The sequence below is a fragment of the Netta rufina genome (genome assembly GCF_964035555.1).
Source record: "Netta rufina genome assembly, chromosome: 2".
Taxonomy (NCBI): Eukaryota; Metazoa; Chordata; class Aves; order Anseriformes; family Anatidae; genus Netta; species Netta rufina.
This window is the reverse complement of record NC_140124.1, coordinates 139,971,622-139,998,493: the sequence shown is the minus strand read 5'-3', so window position 1 is coordinate 139,998,493 and position 26,872 is coordinate 139,971,622. Positions and strand designations below refer to the sequence as shown.

The 26,872-nt window shown below is 35.7% G+C and overlaps 1 protein-coding gene across 1 annotated transcript in view; it reads left to right on the top strand.

Annotated features, from left to right (window-relative positions):
* The window catches only part of ANGPT1 (angiopoietin 1), a gene marked incomplete at both ends in the record, with an annotated part of 194,545 nt that extends 174,991 nt beyond the window's left edge, over positions 1 to 19,554 (top strand). Inside the window, 2 exons of the mRNA XM_084282716.1 lie at positions 7,358 to 7,488; positions 19,394 to 19,554. Of these exons, the coding sequence (XP_084138842.1) occupies positions 7,358 to 7,488; positions 19,394 to 19,554 (292 nt within the window). The remainder of the gene's footprint in view (positions 1 to 7,357; positions 7,489 to 19,393) is intronic.
* Positions 19,555 to 26,872: the final 7,318 nt, after the last annotated feature.

Here is a 26,872-nt window from a genome sequence, read left to right as displayed (position 1 = left end):
TTTAGGAGTAGGAAGACTTTAGAATTGCTGTGCCTTTACAGTTAATAGTGATGTTTTTCTGCAGACAGACATCAGCTGTGACATTTCTGTTCTTCATATTGTTGATACTTTTATATCAGTCATTCTGGAATGGGCATCAATAAAGTTATCAACTCATATAAGTGGGTTAGAAACACCTCAAAAGATTGTGAGAGTAGTGGTGAATGAACCCTATCTTGTTGTTTTAATTTCTCCAATGTAATTTTCTTTTGTTGAGAGTGGCTTTTAATTTAATTCTAATGATCATCTAATGATCTCATCTGCTGTTATGTTCTTGATAGTTAAACAATTTAAATATATGATGAAACATTAGGTTTTGTGTTAGTTTTGCTTTCATAAAGAGAGTAGTCACTGCCCTAACAAAACTTGTTATATATATTTTTCCCTGAAAATGTAGGCTATACTTAGGAATAAAGTTTATTTTCTTCTTCCCTTATAAGCATTCATATAGGTACCCAGGCAATCTAACTGTAATCTGAAGGGCAGAAGCACTGACAATAATGCCTTGCACTTTGCAACCCAATTCAGTCTCTCAGGACACTACCCAATAACCACAAGTGATTCATGCTCCATCTCCAACAAGGAGCCCATGTTTCCACTGAATTGAGAAATGTGTGCAAAGGGATGTTTCTCTTTACCCTTTAGTGAGAGAATTCAATATTGAAAAAGTTGAATACCAGAATTAAGCCTCCCAGATAGTTAACATGTTAGTTTTAGTCTTTAATCTTTAACAGGATTCTCAGCCACAGCAGATTTTCTTTGGAATGATTATTTAGATTTTGTCTCCTCTTTACTGTATATTATCTATCATTAAATATTTGGAATACGTCTTTATTATAAAGGTACTTTTCCTATTCAGGGGCAACTGTTACTGGGGGTTCATGCAGTTTTCTAATGTATTCAGGAAAAGGCTTATTGAGAAAATTTACGAAGAGCCAACAATAATTAATATAATTTTAGTAGTTGTTATGTTTTATTTAATAGATAAATTATACATGATTCCTAATAATCAAAGCATTTTTGACCAGAAATATGAACTTAAAAGAAAGTTGCTCTCTGTTTCTGATTTATTTATTTATTTATTTTTACTTAATATTATTACTGTTAACGTCTAGAAATAAAAGAGTGACCTGAGAATAATCTCTTAATGGGTCCTCCTAAATGTTTGCAGGCCAATGGGCTTTGGTTCATAAAGGGACTTTATTGCCTACATATCACAAATGGAGTTCAGTTGACTAATATAGCAATTCATAAAGCTCTACCTAATCTAAGTAAGGGTCTTTAGTAATGGGTTTCACTTCATCAGACTGAAGCTATCTAAATTTTAGATGTCTACTTCACACTGACCATTCTGGCCTAAGTTAACTAGTGTAAGAAACTAGTTAACTAGTGTAAGAAAATAAGCATTTTTAGGAAATAATCTTGCTCTATATTAATTATATATCAAAGCCCACTACTTGACAGAATGAGTTGTTGAACCTCAAAATGAGCTTGTTACTGGATGCAGATTTAAGCCATCTATCTTGCTTCTTAATTACCTTTATTTTTATACCTAAGCAAGTGTGAATCACATGCAAGTTAGTTATTAGTAAAATAATGCTTCAGCCTCAGGCACTTCAAACCTAGAGGACAAAATAATGATAGTCTTTTGCGTTGTAAAAACAAACATGCCTTTCACACAGCTAATGCAGAGTACAGACAATGTGAACTTTTACATTAACATGTGTAGACATATTCCCACACTCCAGGAGTAACCAACAGTTTATGGGCAGGGCTGAGATTTAGGTACCTTCTGCTCCTATTGAAACTGGGTGAAAAAAAAAAAATCCAGTAAGGAGAAGGCTCAGAACAGGAAACGGGTTTAGGATTCCAATCCCCATATATCCATTCTGTTCAAAGACACTTACCATCAAAATTAACAACACCTCCCTTGAGGAGGGATTGTTATTCAGGATTCCTTCCTGCCAGTCATGTGGAATGAGCAGGTGACAGAGAGAGACATTTTAACCTGTTGAGGCTAAATGAGAGACAAAAGGGCTGTGGGAATTCAGAGGCATCTCTCTGCAGATTTCCCAAAGGCAAGCTTTTGATATGTCCTTCTCATTCATCATATTGTATCTTTTAAACCCTACTTCGAGAATCTTGTTTTTCTCTATTTTTCTATGTTAAGAAACATAGGCCATTACTGGTGTTTGTAAACTGCAATAATGATTTGTGCCCAAATCTTTATTGCTATGACAATGGAAATAGCAGTTATGAATTTGGAGCTTATGTTAACTCATAAAAATGACCATGAACACTGGGGTAGTTGAGGTGGTATTCCGCATCTCCTAATGATGACTACTAATGTTTGCAGTGAGCTAATGTATTTTTTGTTGATTTCCAAAGTATGCATTAATCACCAAAAAAGCTGGAAGAGACTTGCAGACTTCTTAACTCCGTCATTGAGAGACTGCTTTAAATGAAGGACTGAGTGATATCTAAAGACACAGACATTACAGAAAGAAATAGATCATACCTAAATTCTCGGAGTCCTAGACTGGAAGCTCTCACTAGTTCCAATAAAAAATAAATAAATAAAAATCTGATGTTAGGTGCTCTATAAGCAAATACAATACAAAAGAAGAAACCATCTCCTTTACTTTTAATTAAAATTTAGCACACTAATTTTTCACAGGATTTTTTGATTGCACTTGTTTTTTAGTTCTTCTAATGTCTCGTTATCTATGATGCAATCTTTATGATTGCAGGTTCCAGAAATATAGAACTGTTTTTGAACTTTTTTTGGACTTATTCCAGGTTCATCTGTTAAACTCATCAAACATGGTGTGAACACAGCTAAGCTTGTTATGTTTGAAAGAAGAATTCCAGATTATCAAGGTGATCAAAAGGGAAATTTACTCAAAATGCAAATTTGAATTGTCTTTTCAGGCTTCCCTACAGATTTTTGTGTGACATTTTTAGAACTATTCTTTCCACACAATATACTTTGCCTTGGTTTTAAGGGACTAACAGATAGTGGAGTTGTGTCACACAGTAGGAATGGTGAAAAGCAAAAAGCAAAATATGCTTGAGAGTTCTTCCTCACCATCTGTTTATATAGATCCTAGCTGTCATTGCAACAATAATCACATGGAAAAAATGCAGAGGGAATTTCTAACACTCATGTTAGATATAAGGTAACAGTTGCCTTTTTTTATTTTTTTTTAATATTCTGTCTTTCCTGTAGTACATCAACTAAGAAAGTTCTCTAAATTAATGCTATTAGCTTCTGCGTTCCTCATAGTGATCTTAGCATTTCATAATGACATCATCAGATGGCCTCAAAACTTAATATACACATGCAATATTTCTCTTACTTCTGTTAACTCATGATTTATTTGCTAAAGCTTATTTGTTGCCATTTCAATTCCACTCTACACAGATAAGGTAGACTTTGAGTTTATTTGAGCATGAATTTGTTTTTCCCACCAAAACTGTAAATCTGAGTAGCATTTCTACTGCTGTCCCAGATCCTCAGAACTTCCCAGCTGTTAGCAAGTGGGAATGATGGAAATGTAGCTCCTTGGCTTTTGTCTGGAATTATTTTCTTGTTTGTTTGTTTGTTTTGTTTTGTTTTGTTTTGTTTGTTTGTTTGTTTTTAACTTCCTTTCCCATTTCTTCAGGAGCAACCAAGAAGAACTCCACCATGAATTTCTGTCTTTTCTAAGGCAGGGCAATTCTGTCCTTATTCAGAGTTTACTTTAAAGGTCCAATCCTACCAATTTTGTTCTGAGAATAATAAAAACTTACCTAAGCCTAAATATTAAGGTTAGCTACTGCTGCCAAGAGCTACAAGGTTCATCAGTCACTAGTGCAGGACAGTGGTGTGCAGACTTGATATCTCACATCAGGTTGGTTCTGATCCATCTGGCTTAAATAGAAGTTCAGAAAGAAAAGAACTGACTGCTTCAGTCTCAGTTTTATTTTTTACTTCAGGCCTGATTTTGGCCCAAAGTAGTGCCAACTTTAAAGTATTTATTTATTTATTTCCTAACTTTTGGCAATGCCTGTTCAGGGAGAGCTGCCCTAGCAAGAGAATTCCTGCTTTAAAATATGGCTCACTTCTTCACTGCTGCAGTATGGTAAGCCTACTACAGTTGCTTGTTTCAGGTTTAGAGCTAACCTAAGCTCTATCCTTGTAAAGTCACTGGAGACCTACCAGACAAGTGGTGTTGAGGGAAAGTCAAACATTACTGGAAAGATCTAAATCTGTGCTGAGTGGAATGTTTGTAAAATATCGTTGCAAGAGTATGAGCTTGTAAATAATCCTAATGCCCTACCCCTTTGGGGAAAACATTGCACACCATCACACATTGCTCATTTCTTTATTGTTTTCTTACAGTATAAGAATATTTTTTATTAGACTAAGTGGGTTTTATAGTGTTGATTGTTAATAAAATAAGGTCTGGCTAGCATTGTCTTTCTGATTTAAGTAAACAGCTATTGCTTTCTGTATTGACTTTATGACACTTCTGTGAGCTTTGGTGTTGCTGATATAGTGAGGACGTATGGCAGTTCAAAATCAGATTGTAGATATCATGTGACAAAGTAATTTTTCTATCAACACAACCTCAGGGAAGTTTATTTTGTTCTGCAAAAAATTAGGCACAGCTTGCAAAACAAGGCAAAACTCCAGTGATTAATTCCAGCCTTTACTTTGTGTGGAACAAAGAAAGGACAATGATCAGAGCCAGATTTAGTGTAATCTTGTCTAAAGCAAGCATCCTTTGATAGAGTAACATGGTAATTATGGTAATTGACACTGTGATTGGACAATAGAATAATGCAATGATCTTGCTGGATTTCTGCTCCTTGGTCGTTCCTTGTTAAGCTTCTGACAGACTTCATGATGTTTTATTGTGGCTTACATCTTGCCTTATCCATTTCTGTACTATCCAAAAGTATTTGGCTATCAAAAGCTTTTATATATAATCCAAGATTTTTATATGTGTATGCATGTATTTACTTATCTACATACAAAATTGACTTTAAGGATTAAATCCAAAGTTATGTGATCATCAGGCTCAGATCAGGTGACAAGTACCATTTAAAATCAAATGGAGGTAGCTGGTATAACTGCTTTGGAAGGATAGCTCTCATGGTTCTCTTAATACATTTTTATTTTAATATATTCATGAATAGCATGTGGAGCTGCTATTGTTTCTATTTTTAAAGATCGAGAAGGATTCATAGGAAGAATTTAATTGAAAATTAGATGAAGTTTAAATCAGTTTGAAAGTGTGAATTTTAGACTTTCTAGAGCCCCAAAAATTAGTTCTGCACTTTCACATCTTGAAATGGATCAGTAACTCAGCATCTATCTCCTACACAACATCACTGAGGTACTGAGAAGAGGCTTTTCTGTAACAAGGCTCCATGGCAAGTTTAATAACATTGGCTGTATTTGTATCTAGCATCCACAGATGTGTGCAAGACAACAAAATCATTATCTATGCACTTGATTAAGGAATGCTTCCATATGGTAGCTGTATGCCCCTTCTCCTCTCTTTCAGAAGGAGCGCTCCATACCCAAAGTTCTGTGGGAGGACTGGGTTTTATATAAATCAGTCTAGGGAACATACTATCCTCCCCATCTCAGAAAGCTGCCCTTATCTTAACTACTCATGTGTAAGAGAGTGGGTTAGAGATGCTCCCTACCTCTGCTGTTGACAATGTGACCACTTTGCAGCAAATTATTTATCTTCCATCTAAACAAATGGAAGAATGGCACTCTGGTAAAGATATTTGCTCTTTTTTATACATCCAAAGTCACTGGATTAAGTTGAAGAACAATCTAAGAGGCAGCCACGAAAATCACTGACTCACAACTGTTTTTCACTGAGTTTGATGGAGAAGCTGGGAAGGCATTTTATAGGACAGCACTCCCAGTTCTAAATCCCAGAAAGAAAGAGGCATCTCTCCTATTTCACGTTCTTAAGCCCTACTTATTCTCCCATGGATCCTTTTGTATTTTACATCAGATATTCAAGATATATACTCACACCTCTTCCATAACCCTAGAAGAAGCAGAACAGATGTTTCTCACCTTCTTTTCAGTGGAGTGGTCTATTCCACTAGATATCAAATCATGTTTTTAGTTTCCCTTGTGGCAGACGTATTCTTGCCTGTAAATTTTCAGTGAGATAGGTGTGGGATGCTTATTCCCCTCCTCTCTTGACCCAATGACTAGGGCTTGTTCCTGGGATGTAGGCATTATGGCTTCCTATTTCTCCAGTAGACACTGAGATCCTGTGTCCTCCTTCCTGCATGTGAAGCTATTATGACAAAAAATGCCCTTCTCTTTCAGAACTATTTTGTGAAAAAATAGGAATACAGTGGTCAGATGTCTAATTTAGGTAGCTAGGTGCATAAATTAGTTTTTGCTGGAAGTGTCAGTCTCCTGGGGATGTCTGACTCCCAGACATGGTTTTGCAGAGGCATGGAAAACCACTGTATGCAACCTCGTATTTCTCTCTTCAGCATTTCCTTGTGTACGTCCCTGCAACTGTGCACTAAGGTCAGACAGGCCCAGGTCCCCCATTGTTCCTCTGGTGAGACAGAGGTGCTCCACTCAACATCCCTGCAGCTGGCACATTTGACTTTGGACTGAAAAGCACTGAACAACACAAATTCTCTTGTTACTTCCTGGAGCTGGGATTAGGTTCCTAACTCGTGGTTGTGGTTTCAGCTAGTTGACAAGACCCCTTACAGAAAGGAATATTTAGCATTGCAAATCATGAAGACTTCTGTGGCTTGGACTCTAAGTTATTCTCCATTCATCACTCAGAGACAGCTTTGGCAGAACTGGGTTGCTGGCTTGTCCTGTAACTGGTTGAATTAAAGATTCTGAAAGTGCTGAAATCCTCTTTCAAGACCAGGGATTAATAACGTGGCTGCCATTAACTGTTAAGTGCTGTTTTGTGACAAAGTAAAGGGACCAGCTATTCAAATACTCAATTATTATGTCAATGTGTTCCACATCTCTGGGCACCTCTCATTCTCTTTTGTGTCTCTCACTCCTTACACTTTCTTGCATTTTCCAGTGTGGATTACTCAGTTCTGCTCCAGCTCAGGGACTATGTCCTACTACAGACGCATTGAAAAACCCTAAATTTCCTCATTTTACACCTGAAACAACAAAGAGATTGAGCCAAAACACAAGACATTTCTGAAGTTTCTGAATGTACTTAATACAAGGCAAACCTCATGTGGAAAGAGATCTCGATCTTTTATTGTTCCTTTTGGTGACACTGATTGTTTTTTCTTGCTGTTTCAGGCTTTATTTAAAAGGTCACAGTGGAACAGCTGGAAAACAGAGTAGCCTGATACTACATGGTGCTGAATTCAGTACAAAAGATGCTGACAATGACAACTGCATGTGTAAATGTGCTCTCATGTTAACTGGAGGTGAGTACAACTCTGAAAACATGTGGTATATTGTTAGGAATCTGCTCTGTTTTCCTTAAGCAATCATGGATGAAGTTGAATTCATGGATTTGTAAATACTGTGTGAAAATTCCTTTTATTATTATTACTCCTACTCTTTTCTTTATGTATGTTGTGGTAGTGCCAACACCCCCAGGTTCCTATCAGCAGGGAAGGGTTTATTCAGAGATGCAGTCAGTATACTTCTGCACCGAAACTGTTGCAGCGATTTCAAGAGGGAAAGGTTAGTGTTATTGTTGAGTCAAGAAAGGTCAAGTAAGAGAGAATAAACTAAGAGATGAAGAAAAGGGGAAGATCCTTATGAGAACTGGGAAAGGACTCACCCAGAAAAAGAAGAAAGGACATGTAAATAGGTTATTAGAAGGTAAAGTTTAAAAGTTCCCTAAGTTCACTTAGGGGGTGATGCTATTATTTAAATAATTACAGTGATTAAGCTTTCTGTTTGTCTTATACAAGCTATTTAATTAGTTAATATAATGGCTAATTCACTCACCTGTGAAAGAGTAGACCTACAGCCCCCTGTTTAAATTGTGACACCTTGCTGTTCTAGAACTTTTAAAACAGCACAGAGAAGTTACACTAGGATGGGTTTAAGTATAAAATCAAACTAACTGCAAGCAAGTGTAGTGAATATGATTAATATCATTTCCCTCCATTGTGGAGGGGGAATATCCATTATCTCCCCAGACAGATACCTAAAGGTCTGCACAAGAGTGAGAACTTTTGCAAATGTTGCTTATTCTGAGTCCATGAAGAGGCAAGCTCATTTTTATCTCTATCATGTCACACTAGAGCAGAAAGCTTGTATTAGGATTCTTTGGTTCTTAGAATGTATGACCAAGAAAGGCCCTTATCTTCACATCTGATCTTCTAAGAATCTCCCTCAGTGATTTCTAACATGCCTGGGAAAAAAAAAAAAAAAAAACCTATAGCATAAAAGTTATTCAGTGTTTTGGATCAGACTTTTAAACTGATATTATTTGTGGTTACTGGCACTATGACTGCATCCAGCTCAGGCCACATTCAGGCATATATGAGCCTCTTAAGGCTATTATCTGCTGACAGAAGATGTGTTTCTGTCAGTGGAAATTTGCATCAAACACACAGCCTACCTCCTCATTCCTTTTGCTAATTGGAAGTTGCCCAGCTGGGAGAATCCTTAAGGAGCCTGCTTCTCAAACTTTCCTAACTTCCTCTACTAAAATCTTATTAAATGGAAAACTTCAATTTAATGAAAGTTTCTGTGGGAAACTTTCTAGAAGACAGGTGATCAGATGATACCTTCCCATTTGTATAACAAAGGTATCTGACCAGTTCTGGGGCAAATAATGGGAATTAAGAGTTTATTTTAATTAACAACTGATGATCTTTCCCCTCAAAGATCATGCTAAAGTAATGTATTTCACTTCCAGAGCGGGTCACAGTCCAGTGAAAATCTCCTAAATGTGAGTTGTGTCTGTGGTGAAGTGCAGACTCATTCATGTATCTGAGCTGCCTGGAAACACCTCCACTCCCAGACATCTAATTCTGGGAGCTGAGGGTTTTGTTTATTTTCTTACCCTGACTTCTGTGGCAGGTCATTGCCCTGCTAAGGTCAGTCTGCTGTTAAACAACCATTTCACAAGTTTCACATATATTTTGCTGCAGTAGTCCTGTAAATCAACAGGAAAACCACATATTGGAATGTACTGGTAGCAAATGAAAGGAATAAGGTGGAGGGGGGTGAATTACCAAAGGGTGAGGAAATCACAAATAGAACACATCATTGATGTGTAAAAGGAGATGCAGCTAGGCTTCAGAGAAAGGTGACTGAAGCAGCTGTGTTACACTAAGTTGTAGTACTTTGAGAAATACCTCAATCATGCAAATTGCCATAAAAAAATGTAAATTGATCTCCCTGCTAGATTTCTCCTCAAAAACACCTTTTGCATTGCTTCATGAAATAGACCTTTTCATTCCTTGAGAAGTAGCAGAAATTGAATTAAATACCAAAACATTTGTTTAACAAATAGATGTCAGTTTTGTGCCACAGAAAAAGACTGATTAAGAAAAGTAGCAATCCAAAAGAGGTTTTTGGGAAACCTCTCTTTTTTTTTTCTCTCTTTTTTTTTTTTTTTTTTTTTTTCCAGAAGATATCAGACTCTCTGTTAGTTTTGGCAGCATCACAGACAGCACTTGAATGATGAATGATATGAAATCTAAAGGCAGGTTCCTTGCTATCTTGACAGTTCCGATGATCCCGTTATCTCTATGAGGTGAACTGAATATATTTATGTCAGGAAAAAAGGCTGAGATAAGCTGAAGCTCGAGACTGTGATATGGTTATAGTCAAGGCTGAAAATAAAAATGTAAGGAAAACACACATTTCTCTCTGTGATCTTACTAGTTGTCAGTTTTATTTGTTCTGTATCAAAAATATTCTCTCACTCCTCCTTTCCCTCCTTCTTCTCCCTCAGAATAAAAAATTAAATAGTGGAAGAGTAGCATCAACAGAATTTTGTGTGTGAGCTCCTTGTCCTTTTGAGCACCATATTCTGCTAGCTGACTCTATCTTAATGTTGATTTTAGGGAATAGTTTCCAAATGTATATGCCTGAGCTGGATTTTTATATCCTGTGACCTTTTTGTGGTAGTTAAATATTTTAGTTAGTTTTTGTGGAAAACATGGAAAATTTCAACTCCGCAACCTCGGTTTAATTTAAGTGGAGACAAGGCATATTTATTCACATAATTTCTTCATTTAAACCTAAAGTTTGTTAAATAGTGTCACTTTTTCTTTTGTGAAAATAACCATCAGGGACTGGTGTAACATCTCAAGCCTGTAAACTGAACAAAAGCTTTTATTTCCATATAATATCAAATGTTATGAATAGAAGAGTACCCCAATGAGCATACATACTACGTTTTGCAAGATACATCAGTTAAAATATAACAAACTCTAATCAGAATGAAGCACTGATTAGATGTCCAAGGTACTTCAGACAGATTGCCAATAGAAGAGCACTTAGCATCTCTGGATAAGATCTGCGGGCAGCAGGCCATGTCAGAGCATCCTGCCAGGATACCACCTGTCAACTGAGTCCCAGGAATTGTTTGTGCTATCATCTACAGGCACCACAAAATGACTTACAGTAACTTGGCCCATAGTAAAAGTCTTAATGCAATTTGCTTTGTTTTGCATTTGAGAGACATTTACACAGGCATTAACATTGCTTTTGATGGTTATGTGACAACATTGCTAAACTCATGATGCCTGAAATAAAATAGCTTGCCAAAGTGCTGGGGAGACTTTCTAGATTCCTAGCTAAGATTGAAACAGCATAGAATGACTGAAAGATTTTTATTTATTTATTTATTTTTTGAATTGACTGGGAACAGAGGTCCATCTGTCTGCAGTCTCCTTTCTCTGACAGCAGTCAACAGCAGATGCCTCAGGATGGGCGTAAGAACAATACAAATAGATGATACTTTCCCTGAATATTTTCCCAGTCTCAACATTTTGCATATCAGAGGCTTCCTGAGTCAGACACATTTCCCATGTATTTAGCAATCCTCAGTGGATTTCTCCTCTGTTTGGTAAAACGATGTTCAATGAAAGTCCCAAACAGTGATGCATTTATTGCTTGTTGTTTCACTGCATTTTTTTTCTCCAAGTGGCAAATTTTTTGAACCTCCGTCAAGAGCAATATAGAGGATTCTTCTCCTGTCTTGTAGGGAAGTTCTTGGCTAAATGTAGTAGTCTATCCATATATAGTCTAATCAGAAAAACCCACCATTTCTGTTACATTTTGTTTGAAACAAAAACTTTGAAAGTAGTACCTCAGTACACTTGAAAGTTTTTGACCTGAACCCCAGAAATCATGCCCACTTACAAAGAAAAGCACCAATTTTTAGGTTTTGTATATTGTTGTTTTCATGAAGATGTTCCAACAACTTTCACAGAGTATAATTTATATTACCTAACAGTTTGTAGATAGAAAAATATAACCACCATGTAGATAATAAGTGACTGGAATTGGATTGATTTATGCTAAAAATGTTAGATGTATTTCATTAGATAATGAAATGCTACTGAGCACTTTTAAGAAAATCATCACTGTATTATGCTGTTTATAAAGGTTAAGTATGGACAATAGTAATAAAGGAGATGACAAACCAGTGACTGACTTAAATATTAGTCTATACATTTAGAAGATCAGAGCATGCTCACCAGTCTGTAAGTTTCATGTTATTTTTAGCTTGTGATTTATTAGAATTATAAAAGGACTACATTGTCTATGTGATGTGAAAAGCTAGTGACTTAACATCCTATGTCCTGACAGTTAAAATCTTATTTAATCCTCAGAGATTACGTGCTGCTAAATCTTAGGCTAACCAATCAAACAATAAACAATAACTCTATCAAACAATAAAAAACAGGCCCGGAAAAAAACTCCAGAGTTCTTTTAGTTCCTCTCCAAGAGATAGAATCTTCTCTAGCTATTCTATTCTAATTCTGTTATTAACTACTCTACTCTACTCTACTCTACTCTACTCTACTCTACTCTACTCTACTCTACTCTACTCTACTCTACTCTACTCATTATTTCTAATGATAGAGATTCATTCTTGCAATATGTTACTGAGTTTGTCTACCCTTAGTATAAAAAAGCTTTTCTTGATGTCTTAACTAAATCTGTGACAACTTAAGTTTGTTCTGTCTTGGTCTTGTCCTGTCCTACGTTACTGGAAAGAATAAACCATAGCTTTTCATTCTTTAGAATAAATGCTTTTTTTTTTTTTTTTTTTTTTTTTTTTTTATTTTATTTTCAAGCAGACTTCTTATGGATTTGAGATTGTTAGCATTTCCTTTCTGTCTTTTGTATTCTGGATTAAACAAACCTAAATCTTTACTTTTACATTAACTCTTTTGGTCCCTGTCAAGTTGCTCCATGTAGAACTTAAGGTGTCATATAAAACAGGACCCAGTTTTCTAGCCAAGAAGTTTTCAGACATAGCCTAAGCATTACCATCTAATTCCTCTAAAGGAATTAGAAGCTCAGAAACATTGAAAACTTTCATAAAATAAATTGTCTTTCAATCAGTGAACACCGTTCAAATATTTTTGCATTAAATATTTTTAAATATTAAATATTTTTAAATATTTATTTTAAATATTAAATATTTTTGCATTTCTTATTAGCTTTATTGCCAAATGCACTAAATTTTATGAACAAACCCAAAGGCCTAGAGACAGATATTGGCTTTTCTTAGAATGCATTTGTCCCATAAAGGCATACAAATGTACAATTCAAAATTTGGATATGATTGAACAGACTGTGTTTGGATCTTACTGTATTTGGAAACATTCATTGTAATCATGAGGGAGAGGAGAGACCAATGTGTAAAGAAAGGGTCTGTCATCAACTGGTCACCTATTCCTTTAACATGTAAAGACAACTAATAGCCTGTCATCAAAGCTAAGTGATCACTAGTAAGCTTGCAATTCAAGCAAGATTTACAGTGCATTTTTGATTGATGAGCACTAGGTTACTAAAAAATAATTTTACATGCATACATGTTTAACTGCAATTTATACAACAAGCCAAAGCCAAAAGCTGTTAGCATTGGCATACTAAAACCCTTTTTACATTGGTACTTTCAACAATGAAGATTCTGCCATGTGAAGATTATATTTGTAACTTCATAAAACCTTTCCAAAAGATTTCCATTATATTTTTCTAGTAATAACATCACTCATTTGAGCAATGCACATTTATTAGGTAGGGTTTTTTTTTTTTGCAAGAATTTGTGGAAATGATCTCAATACTTTCATATTCAGCCAAAGACACAGTAAGAGCAGGCCTGTGAGGCTGCTCTGGTGATAGCTTGTTTAAAATGAACTATTCAAAATAAATTTATTTAATGGAAAGAGCTGACATGAATTTTAATAACTTCTCAGTGGTAATAGCAAGAGTAATTATAATTAAACAGCAAAGCATAGGATTCCACAAAGTGTCAGTGTGTTTTAACTGTTCCAGAAGATCAACTGTCTACAAGGGTGATTCATGTTTATTTGTATAGCTGAACTTTCAAACAAACAATGCATTATCTAAATTACTTTCTGTTTAGACAATACATTTTATGACCTAAGGATTTTTATTGCAAACAGAGATGATAGCATTGCCTGTACTATACAAACAAATTATTAGAAGTGGGCTAACCTCAAAAGACTGTAAGGCTCTCCTCAGTTCAAATAAGCAACTGAAGGCCAGATGGTAATGACTTGAAGAAACTACCTGTGTTTCTGAGTACAAACTCTCTTAATCACTTCATGAAAGCCTCTTCTTTATCTCTGCATTAGTCACTTTAAAAACTTTCTCCTATATTTCTCACAATATCCACCCTTCATGATTCACATGCATGATCCCACAGGAATTATTGCCAAAAGTTATATCTGAGGTTAAAATCTTACTGCTATTCAGAGGGTTCTTGATGCCTACTTGGGAAAGCCATTACCTTATAGTGAAAAAAATAAACAAGATTTTTCATGGGAGGAAATCTCCTGAACTTCAGAAAATATTTACTTATTGAGAGTGTTCCTTGGGTCAGACTGTCTTACAGCCCTGGAACTGCTTTGTTTCGTGTTTTATACAGTGTCCAATATTGCAGGTATCTCTTTCAGGTACTTCAGTTTTATGTTACGTCATAGCTACCAAGAAAGGTGCTGGTTCTTTTCCTCTTTCCTTTAATTCATACAAATATCTGAAAGTCATGCTTGTGGAAAAACAATTCCTTTACATGTATCCAAACAAGTTGATTTGGTTTTGAGACAAGGATGTTTTATGATAATCTGAGGCCTCATGGGGAATGAATAGCTTTTAGAGCACTACATGAGAGGAAGGAGAAAAGTAACTATATACATGTATATGGTTACAGACACACACACACACACACACACAAACACACAAAGTATCACAGAATCACGGAATTGTCTAGGTTGGAAGACACCTCCAAAATTACCAACCCCAACTTCTGACCTAGCACTAGCAAGTCCTTCATTAAACCATATCACTAAGCTCAACGTCTAAACATCTTTTAAACACCTCCAGGGATGGTGACTCTACCACTTTCCTGGGCAGCCCATTCCAGTGCCTAACAACACTTTCAGTAAAGAAGTTCTTCCTAATATCCAACCTAAACCTCCCCTGGTGCAACTTTAGCCCATTCCCCCTCATCCTGTCACCAGGCATGTGGGAGAATAGACCAATCCCCACCTCGCTACAGCCTCCTTTAATGTACCTACGGAGAGTGATAAGGTCACCCCTGGGCCTTCTTTTCTCCAGGCTGAACAACCCCAACTGCCTTGGCTGCTCCTTGTAAGACTTGTTCTCCAGACCCCTCACCAGCTTCGTTGCCCTTCTGTGGACTCACTTGAGCACCTTCATGTCCTTCTTGTAGTGAGGGGCCCAAAACTGAACACAGTACTCAAGGTGCGGCCTCACCAGAGCTGAGTACAGGGGGACAATCACTTCCCTAGACCTGCTGGCCACACTGCTTCTTATACAAGCCAGGATGCTGTTGGCCTTCTTGGTCACCTGAGCACACTGCTGCCTTATATTCATCTGACTATCAACCAATACTCCCAGGTCGTTCTCTGCCAGGCTGCTTTCTAACCACTCACCTCCCATCCTGTAACACTGCTTGGGGTTGTTGTGCCCGAGGTGCAGGACCTGACACTTGGCCTTGTTGAACTTCATACAGTTGACCTCAGCCCATTGGTCCCGCCTATCCAGATCCTCCTGCAGAGCCTTCCTACCCTCAAGCAGATCGACACACGCACCTAACTTGGTGTCGTTTGCAAACTTACTGAGGGTGCACTCGATGCCCTCATCCAGATCATCGACAAAGATATTAAAGAGGACTGGCCCCAGTACCGAGTCCTGGGGAACGCCACTAGTGACTGGCCTCCAACTGGATTTGACTCCATTCACCATGATTCTTTGGGCCCAGCTATCCAGAGAGAAAAGTAAGAGAAAAAAAATTAACACAAAAATGTGAAAAAGCTGAAAGATAGGAGAAAGTAAACCCAACATCATAAAGTAGTATTAGGAAATTTCTTCTTTAAAAATTGTACAGTCTCATTAACAAGAACAGTATAGTAGGCCAAAAAAAAAGACGCTCATTAAAAATATTTTGGAAAAAAAAAAAAAAAAAGTAATTATTTAAAAGAGATTTGAGTAGGTCCTCACAGAACAATTTTTAAATATTGTGCATCTTCAACTCATTCCATTGTTTAACATAGATTTTTTAGGGCACCACTGGATACCTTTTACCTAAATGTCCATTTATGTGTCTGTTGCTATTCCTTTAAGATGAATGAAATGGTAACTAGCACAGCTTGCCATGTCTTCATCCCAGCATCATAAACAGAACCCAGCTGCATCTGTGTTCCAGCTTTGAAAAATAAGGATTAGATTTTCTCTGTTTAAATTTGTCTTAAGTTTCTACAAGATTGTACTCTGGTTACAGTAAAACATCAGCTGTACAGCTTTCTCTTTCTTTGCTTATTACCCCCTTAGGTATATCATTGTAATCAAAGAGAGGTCAATTGTATCAAAATAGAAGTTTGCCAGAATATATCTGGCATAGATCCTTCCCTCAAGATTTCATTATGAAGTGTTAGTTCTGAAAAAAGAAGACATTTTATTTAATACTTTAAAAAGTATTATCCAAAATCTAAGAAATTACTTTACAAGGCTAGAAATATAAATTACATGGATTTGAATGCAAAGGACAGAGTAAAAGCACTGGATTTATAGGCTAATCACTGTCAATATCATATCAATAGTAGTGGGGTATAGCTTAAAATACAATGTCTTCATTATAGATAGATAAAAGGCTGGGTATGAGGAAATCGGAGGATTCACTATGCCAATGCACATTGTCTAAAAGGAGCTTCTAACATGTTAATTCCATTTTCAAAAGTTAGAGGGGGAACTGCACTGAAAATTACAATTATACATTTCAGTCCACAGTGACACCTGCAGAGTTTAGTAGCCACTTGTTAGACAGCCATTGTTTGCCTTTACTGGTGGTGCCTGAAAAGGGGGTCCTGGACAGATTACAATGCTATGATACGCAGTCTGTAATTACTTTTTAAAAGAAAGTAACATTTAACCACTAAAAGTAACAGCCACTATGTAATCTTTATGACCTTATTTGCCTTAAAACATAAAGGCAAATGTTTTACCTTTTTATGACTGTATACAGTGAATCCAAACTTGCTATAAGCACACCTTTGGTGTACAGCTGTGCATAAAAAGGTAAAACAGTATTACATGGAAGGATACATAAGACCTATGCTGAAGATTCATAAAGACTATAGGTCTTACTGTAAAGAAAGAACTGCAGAAATCTTTCTGACAAATAGAGCTTCTCATCGTCAAGGTTAATATATTCTTGTCATTGGGAATATTAGCTCTTTCCAGTTTGGGGATTCATTCTGCCTCTCTCAATCTGAACTAAGAATCTTTACATTATATTAAATAGATACCCTGTAAGGTCTGGAAGAGAAAAATTCTTTTCCCATCAAGATATACACCAAAACTCCCACTAACTTCAATGGAGTCAGCACATCACCTAGTTTATCTTTGTCAGATTGTGTTCTGTAATCTCAATGTTGCCAAGTTTCAAATTGATTGGGGTTTTCCTTAATATTCAAACTCCTATTACAATCTAAAATTCACCTTTACATGAAAATGTTTCAGCTTTTCATACTGAAAGCAAAACCAAAACAAAACAGAAAAAAACAAACAAACAAACAAAAAAGAAACAGGAACTGAAAGAAAAGTTGCCTTATTTTTATGTTATTTTGTTGTTGTTTTTGTTTTGTTATGTTTGATAATCTCTGTAACTCTTGGAGGCCTGAGATTAAAATCATACTACAAAGATGCTGCAAGCAGAGCCCAGGGCTCTTCTATTCTAACGTGCACAAGTGGTTTGAGTGGAATTTGCTCACTACCTGTAAGTGTCTTCATCACAGTTAACTAGTTTATTTTTTTTTATTTTTATTATTGGAGATCTTGGGGATGTAATCAAGAAGGGTTACTGATTAATCTCATCTTAAAGCAAATAGTTAAAATAGATATGAAGAATCACACTGTTTTCACCACTGGTTCCATTTTCTCCATGAGTTAAAGACATAAATACATCTACTATAGAAGTCTAAAGCCAAGATGAATTTTTTTGCATACAATTTGCAACCACAGCTGTACACCAAAGGTGTGCTTATAGCAAGTTTGAATTCACTGTATACAGTCATAACAAATGGTAGCAAAACCTCTGTAATTGTTAGTAATATTCACAAGTATTTGATTTCTGGATTATTTTCAGTGCTATGCTAATAGAGCACTCACATAGGTAGAGTATGGTTCTACATGCATTTTCTTTGACAGAAATCTCCAATTTAAAAGTTCCTGTGCTGTTGCATTTCTTTTTTATCCCAACTCCTCAGTTGGGATAAAGCTTCTCACCTTCAGTTATGCTAACACAACAGTTCATGGAGGCATTCTGTAAACCAGATTGATGGTTTGTCCTCAAAAATAAAGTTTTTAGTTAGTTAGTTTGTTTGTTTGTTTGTTTTCCCTAAATCTGCATCATTTCACTTTTCAGAAGAGTCTCACAGTGCAGCTGAAGGAACAACAGTCTAGAAGAAAAAGCATCTGGGGAAGATATTTCTAGTCCTGTCTTTGCAGTAGAATAAAATATACGAGGCTGAACCTGGATATCAAGGGTCATTGAGTAGGAAGCACCTCTGACTGGGAAAAAAAACAGGCAGAGTAGGGTGTCTGGAAAAGACAGCACTTTCTAAGCTTACCTAAGACACCAATCAATAATATTTGTAATATTTTTTCTTAGTGTTTCTGTTTAGCACATTTCAAAATATGGTTTAGGAAGCTCAAGATTGAATATAGGTTTTCACATTCAAGATGGTAGGAAGATTTGGGATTGAGTGTGACTTTTCTGACCCAAAGTGTACATGCAGTGAATTTACCTTGATTGAAGTTGGCTATACTGTCACCTAAATACATACACACTCATGTAAACATTTAAACCATCTACCCATGCACATAGGTATTCTGACTGAAGATCGATGTCCTATGGTATTGTCTTTGTCTTCAGCATTTAGTCCTTTCATTCATTTGCAGAGTCTGGTTTTAAAATTTATCTTAGTCTTAAAAATGTCTTATCTGTGTTTTAAAGACAAAGTCTATCTCCTTGTACACCACTCTGAATACTGATGATGCTTTACTGTAATATTGTAATTACTGTAAGAGCATAGCACAAATGTACTTGCAGCTTATGCTTCCTAAGAATATCTAACCTAAAAGCAAAAGTAAACTGTCTGATCAGCAGAACAGTCACAGTTAAAGCAACAGAAAAAATACTGGTAAATGAAATTAAATCAAATCATACTTTTGTTCTAAATAACCAAACAAGCAGAAATTATGCAAATTACTTATGAGTTATAGTCTTATTATGATATGTTTACATGAACTGGGTGATCTATAATATTGTCTAAGCACACAAAGCAGTTTATTTGCCTTTATTGTTCCTATTCTTGCTTCACATGCAGTGTATACAAACTGAAGGAGTTAAATACTTTTCCAGATCTGTCAATAATCAGTGTATTCTCCAGCACAGCTGAATACAGAATAATAAATAAATAAATAATAGAAATAGGAAAGCAATATTCATCATCACCACATTCCAGAAGTGTTTATGAGCTTCTGAATGTCAGAAGTTACTAATCAGCTAAACTTATAAAACAAAATAAAAATGTTAAGTGCATTTGCAGTTTAATTGTTTATCCTTAATGGTTTCAGGCTGGTGGTTTGATGCCTGTGGCCCCTCCAATCTCAATGGGATGTTCTATACGGCTGGGCAAAACCATGGAAAGCTCAATGGCATCAAGTGGCACTACTTCAAAGGCCCCAGCTACTCTTTGCGTTCCACCACCATGATGATTCGACCCTTGGACTTTTAAAGGCATTCAGTGGTGGATCCAAGAAAAAAATCAGAATGCCACTGTTCTTGACAGCACTGGTATCACAGTCTGAAGGTAAAAGGTGAAGGGCTTCTTGGAAACAACATGTAGGGATGATGCAAAGTCACTTCATTATCACTTCGTAGCCTGCAAAAACTCCCCACCAGTCACCCCATGTCTTGATGACATGGAGAGGCTTGGTTTCAAAGAAGGTGGCTGCAATGATTTTCCAGAGAGGAACAACTGGATCCAGTTATTCTGACCAAATCTGGTGTTTCTCAGTGGATTATTGTTTTTTTTTTTTAATGTTTTTTTTTTTTTTATGTTTTTTTTTTTTTAATGTTTTATTAAAAAATAGAAAATATACCAGGTTATTCTACAACACCATCAGAATTCCAATATAGGAAACATATCATCCATGGTACATTGAGGAAAAGTTTTTCAGCAGTGAAATACCATCATTATACACATAAAAAAAGGATTATAAAGACACCTTTTTTAAAACTCATTTTAAAGCACTGAAGATGACCACTCCAATTACTGTTTTTCTTAAATGAACTGAATTTGAATGGGCAGATGGATTTATGTTATGATGATTTTATGTCCCAGAATCAAATAATTTGTGTTAATAATTATTTTTATTAAATATTGGAAGGACATATTTCTCAAAAATAAACTGAGTCAAATTATGAAGAATGGTGAGTGTAAAAAGCATAAATTCTTCAGTTGCTCTGTAGAAGTAAATGAGGTAATTGGCATAATCCCTGAGCTAGGATTTATAGTGTGATAACAAACTTAGATGTGTTTTGAGCTTTTTCCTTTTTTTCATTAAAGGCAGTCTGAATGTCACATAAGAAAATTGATGGAAGGTTTAAAGAATGTGAAATATTATCCTAAAGAAAATATGGGATTTTGCATGGAATATTTCCACCAAAAGAACACAGAAAGGCAAACTGTTAGGGTATATAAAAATGACATAAATGCATAGCTTAAATCAATTAATTCATTTTACAGTATCATTGCATGTGCGCAATTTATCATTCATTATTTTACTTTTTATTAATTTTTTGTTTCTTCACTCTATTATTACACTTTTGTGAATATCAGAAGCATGCCAGGTCTACACAGTGCTTAGGCTACAACTATTAAAAATACTCAGCAGAACTGTATAGACAATAAAGAATTGTGAACTGTAAATAGTATGTTTATATTTCCTGTAATGGTTGTTTAATTTGTACGTGTAGCCCTGACCCTACTCAAAGGGTTCTAAGCCACAAAAGGGTATAAATATTAAAGGAACTTTAAAAGACTGCTTACAGGTTTCCACTGTCATAACAAATAATTCTGATATATTAAAATATTGCAGAAATGTGTAGCAAGATGCACAATGCGGCTGTTGGTAAGGATAAAGTTCCTATGAAAACAACCAACAAAGTAGTTGGTTGGCCCATGAAATGAAGTTATAGAGAGAACTCTTTTTCAATTATAGTCCCTCATGATTAATCGTATTAATAAAGTACATTAAGGAAAGTATCTAGCCATCATTCTACTTCTGCTAATACATAAAAGGAAATGCCTCGCCCTGCTCCCACTGAAATTAAAAGTAACATTGTCATTGATAAAACTGGGACAAAGATCACATGTAAAACCTGAATGTAGTAATTTTGTTGTTTATCTGCTTGTTGGTTTATTTTATTCATTAAACTGTTCCTGAAATAAGGCATGATGAAGATCTGAATCTTTTTTTAAAAGAAGATTTTAACAGATTAACAAAGTAACTGCTTTATGTTCCTTTTTTATTATTATTATTATTTTATTTTTAATTTTCCTTTTTAAGAAATAGATTTAAAATACTGTTTGGATTTTTTAAGCATCCCTCCTTAAAAATCACAAAGCCCACAGGGCTCTCTGTTTTTTTACAACTTGATGTTTGTTGGGAAGATCTTTGTTTTTTTTTGTGTCTGTGTGTATTTGTACATATTTATATATATATTTGAAATAATCCTGCATAAGGGTTAATTTTTTGTTTTCTGCTGAATATGTTACCAAACTACTCCTTGCTCAGCAATTTCTTCACAGAGCTGTTTTGTCTTCTTTTCCAGCAGTTTTTTTGAAATGCTCTTCATTTATGTGCAAAAACTGTGGTCCGTCTTCTACTGTGTTCTCAAAAGTTATATTTTTTGCAAGTCTCCAAGTTAGGAATGCCATTTTGCAAATCCTATTGCAAAAGGCAACGCACATTTAAAATCAAAAGCATATTTACTGTTTATTTATCTGTGTTTGAAGGAAAAAAAAATGTGGATTTGGTTTCCTGTCCTTTATAATAAAACATTTTTTAAAATTGCAGACTCTGTGATTTGATTTCCTCTGAGAATGCCTTTCTGTAAAAGGATGACAACATTTTACCAGCCACTATCTCTCCCTCTAAGAGATATTAATAAATTTAGTTAAGGCCTAAGGAGGGAGTCATATTAGAGTTTGTGCAGAAATCAGTATTTCTAACCTTTCAAATATGTATTTCAGTCTTTTTTATTCAAATTCTTTGATTAAAATAAAGGGACTGTATTTCTCATCTTAAGTGCATGTCATACAACTATTCAACAGTCTATAAAAGAAAATGTTTCTTGAATTCCATTAGCAAAGATACAAATGGAACTGTATGCCTATTTCTCTTACCTTTTGACATATTCTTTCATCATCTTTTCCATCATGTTGCATGACAGTGACAAATTTCCATTGTTTTCTTCACTACAAATACTTCCTCCTCCTTTTGTATGCCTTTTAAAACTACAGAGGTTCAGTTTTAATGTCTCTTTGTAGTGAGTTTTTCCCCATTTTCACAGGTACTTTTTAATAAATGGACTTGTTTATTGCATTCATTCAGACTAACCTAACCTATCTGAAAACCTGAGGAAATACTTTCTTAAAACACATTTTGCTCCTTGAGTTGAACATGCATGAACTGCATGAATTGAAGAGTTACAATCATTAAAAAAAAAAAAAAAAAAAAGGTCTTTCTGAATTTCATCATATAAAATGGGACTTGCCTTGGAAGAGACTGAAAGATTAGTCAACAGCCAATAGTAAAGTTAATTTCACTGTTTACCCTTCACAGTTAAATTTCTTCTTTTTTTTAAAAAAAAGGAATACACACAATTTTAACAAATCAGTGTGTGTTTTCCATCATATATAGATCCTTAGTTTTTAATATCCTCTAAGGCTGGAGATGTAGTTTAAATGCAGTTTTCTAAGCTCCTTAACATCCAGTACTTGCCTATTAAGTAAGCAAATCGTGCACATTTATAGTCATCTGTACAAAAGGTTCACAAGACACAGTTCCTTAAAAAAAAATTTCCAGCTATTATAACAGCATCATTTCTCTGTAGACCAGTATCTCAAACCACCCTCTGACCATGCCATCAACAACCTCACTTGGGATTGCCACAGCACTCTTCTACTTTGGGAAGAACAAACCTGAAGCAGCAATCACAGCAATAGCTTAATGTTCTAGATAGGCAAGATAAAGAGAGTAAGGCGAGATAAAGAGAGAGCACATGGAGTATATGGGAGTAAGAACCAAAAAGAGTGGGATACGGTACTGTTCTGAACAGAGGGGAAATACAAAGAAGAGTTGGAAGGGAAGGTATTAACCATGGGACATAGCAGCTCTGCATTTCCTCTGGCTCCTGCCACACTGGTGACACAGTGTAAAGAGTCCCTTCTCCTATGGAGCATCCAAAACCTGATTTTGCTGGTTCCCCATAAAGACCAGAATCTATGGGTCTCATTTGTTTCTGCATTCTTTGCTGTTATTTTTTGTTGTTGTTGTTGTTGTATGTTTGTTTGTTTGTGTGTGCTTTTTACATTTTTGCACAGGGAACAAATCAATGTGAAACTTTGGGAGGGTTATGCTGCTTTATTTGCTGCTTATGTTTATGTCAAGATAGCTCCATAGCAAATCCTTTAGAAGTGGAAAGTTTTCTTTAGAAAAACACTGTTTTCTTTTGTGTGACTTTTAAGGACTGATAAGGAAATAACACCTGTGTCTAAATTCTAGTGAAATGAGAGCCTTTATTCTTCCACTGTCTAAAATTTCTGTCAGGAACCAATGTTATTACTATAAAAATAGCCTGTGATTTTTTTTCAAATCAGTGTCTTCAATGGATATGCACTGTAAATATGACAAAAAAAAAAAAAAAAAAGCCACATGAAGACCTAGTCCCGTGTTTTGGTAGTGTCCCTATGCCTCATTTTAGTCACAGGAATGGAAGTGCCACATTCAGCCAAAAACAAAGGACCTGTGAATGCACTGAGTCACAACCAGAACATGAACTATGGGGTTCACAAGGTCTGTCCCTGCCAAACCCATGGAAGAGAAGCTCTTCTTGACACTCATTTTCTCTGCAAGACTGTGGAGGGGAAAATAAACACACATGAAAACAGAGGAAACTAATATAATCTCTAGTGCACCTTGGTCTCTCCCAGACAGGGAGAGAACACTATGATTCTATGATTCTTTCTACTGAAACAGAAAGTGGATGCTTTGCCAGGTCACACCTCTAGAAGCCCAAATAAGTTCCCAGAAGAGAAAATAACTCATGGGCATCTGCTTCATTCAGCCTGGTAGAAAAAGGAAGGAAGAAAAAGCAAGAAAAAGGAAATTGGAGACTCTTGGTGCAAAGACAGGTAAGAAAGAACTGAAGAGTGAGAAAGTGGTTATTAAAGTGGTTATACAGCAAAGAATACAAAGGGAATTAGGAAGCTGAGTGCAAGGCCAGCAAAAGAAGGAAGTCAGTTTGACAGAAAGAATATGGAGAAATAACAAAGATGAATGCACAGGAAAAGGAGGAAAATGAGGTAAAATTAGAAAGGGGAATCTGTAGGAAGATGAATGTCAAGCAAACATGAAATAAATTAATGAGTGTAATATTTTATTCTAGGTAGTTCAAGGAAAAAAAAAATAAAAAGGATGGAAAGGTACTGCAGGATAAAAAAAAAAAAAAAAAAAAAAGCAGGAAAGAAAAGAAAAACAGACATACCCTATATCATGAGTATTATAGCAAAAGTACAATAGCATTAAAAAATAGTACTACATGTGATGACAAAAAAATGTATTTTCATGCAGAATAACTTCCCAAACATTGTCACATGCATTTTTCTCTGGTTGAAAAATCATGAATAATAATGCCAATGTATATGACACCTGACAAAACTATAGGGTGTCTCTGCCTCTGGGAGCTAGAAAAAAAAAATAATAAATGAATAAATAAATAAATTATTAGAGGAGAATTAATATCCAATTAATTTTCCAAAGCCTAAAAGGAACAGTGTGGCAATTTAATTTCTTGTTTTTATTTAATATTTACAGTGCAATGGAGATATATTGACATGTGGTAAAGTCTAAAGCAAGACTTAAAAAGCAATGCATTCTAGCAGGAATTTTTGCTAATATGCTGTCTGAGAAACAGCTCATGCTTTTAGCATGAGACAAGAATCCACCAGTAGATAAATCAGGTTTGGATAATATTTATTCTTCCACTAAAAGATGTGGATCTTCATCCTTTTGCAGCCCTCTCATGCTTATATTTAGAATCATTGTCTGCTCTCAAGGAAACTAAGACTCAGACCTGATCTCATTCAGCTACAGTGTTGAACCACTGGTTTATTTTCTTTTGAATAATGGAACTGGACTCCTGGATATATGTTTTACTTGTTGTTCTTTTGAAGCAAACCTTTAATTTATATTTATTTATTTATTTGTTTATTCATTTCAAAGCTTCTGCTTTAGAGTTCATCTTTTATCCACCACATATGATTACTTAAACTCTCTTTGAAAGTTTCATTTCATGCTTTTGTTCTGAAAAAAAAGAACAAAATTCTTCATCTGGACTCATGCAGTAGTTCTTGTCTCCAGTCTTCTGCTCTGCCTTCATGCATAGCAAGTTTCACACAGCAAGTCACCATTGCTGTCCTTTCTGAATGGTTTCTTTCAGTCCTTTCAGGGAATCTGTCTCTCTAGTGAAAAATAAATAGATAAATAAAAATAAAAATAAAAATAAATAAACATAGACATAGACATAGACAAATATCAATATCAATATCAATGAACTCCTTGGACCCATCTGGGCATAGATCCTTAGTCCTGTAAATCCTTTCCAACCACTGCCCAATGACTAGCAGCTGCCCAATTTTTTCTGTCTGGAAGGCACATCAGAGCTATCTGTATCTCCAGTGGGGAGTCCTCCAGCCCCTCAGTTTTCCTCTTACCCACTTCACCTAGAAAAGGTTCCTGTCCCAAGACTGGAGAAGAGTATGGCCCAGTGGCAGCACTTTTCCACAAGGTGCTGCCTCTGCACAACCCCAGGCTGTGCAGTAAAGCAGCCCCTGTGGAGTGGAGGTGCTGCCTTTTAGACTGCCTGGTCACAAGCCAAAGATGATACAAGGTAAATGTCACGATTTTTTAAGTACAGCCTAATTATCCAAAGGCTATTCCACTAAATGCTGGATTTTCCACAAGAGGAGATAGACACATAAGCACGTAGATGTCTAGTTTCACTTGCAGAAGACCAATACGCTCACTCGCTTGAAGTGTGTTACTAAAGCTCTGGAGTTCGTTTGAAGTTTTAAAGGCCATGGGAAAAGACAATAACAAATACGTTGGACTTTGTGTAGTAAAAATAGCCTTGAAAGTACAAGTATTTTTGAGTTCCCAACAGGATAAAATGAAAAGATGGAAAATTTATCTCTGTGACTGGGTCTATAGGTTTATTAACAGAAGCTTAGTCAGGAGCTTGTCATTGTATCTTTTCCATTGTGAGACTTGTGGAAATCCACAACACCAGCATTTCCCAGATTTCCTTTCAGGATACTTTGAGAATCCCCACAGCCCACAGCCCAGATCAGCAAAACTGCCTAAAGTAGATTAAATGATACTGCTGCAAGTCAATGGTCAGGGCAGGAAATCAAAGGAGAGTTATATGGAAATGCTAACATATTCAGGTTAATATTTTGCACATGTAAGCACAAAGAAAATAAAAAAAATAAAATAAAATAAATAAAAGCTTTTATTCTCAATACAATGAAGTATAACCTAAATGTTAAAAGATATACTTAAAATAGCCTTGGAGTGTGGGGAGGGAGTGATAGAGAACCCATCCTACAACAAAGCAAGCTATCTTGCCAGCACAGTTTACTCATAAATGCAGAGGAGCCCTTATTTCTGAAGTTTCTGCTGTCTGCTGCCATCTATGGTTCAGAAGGAAGGTTTTCCAAAGTTCATTTCATTGTTAGAATCAAGTAAACATGTAATGAAAGATCT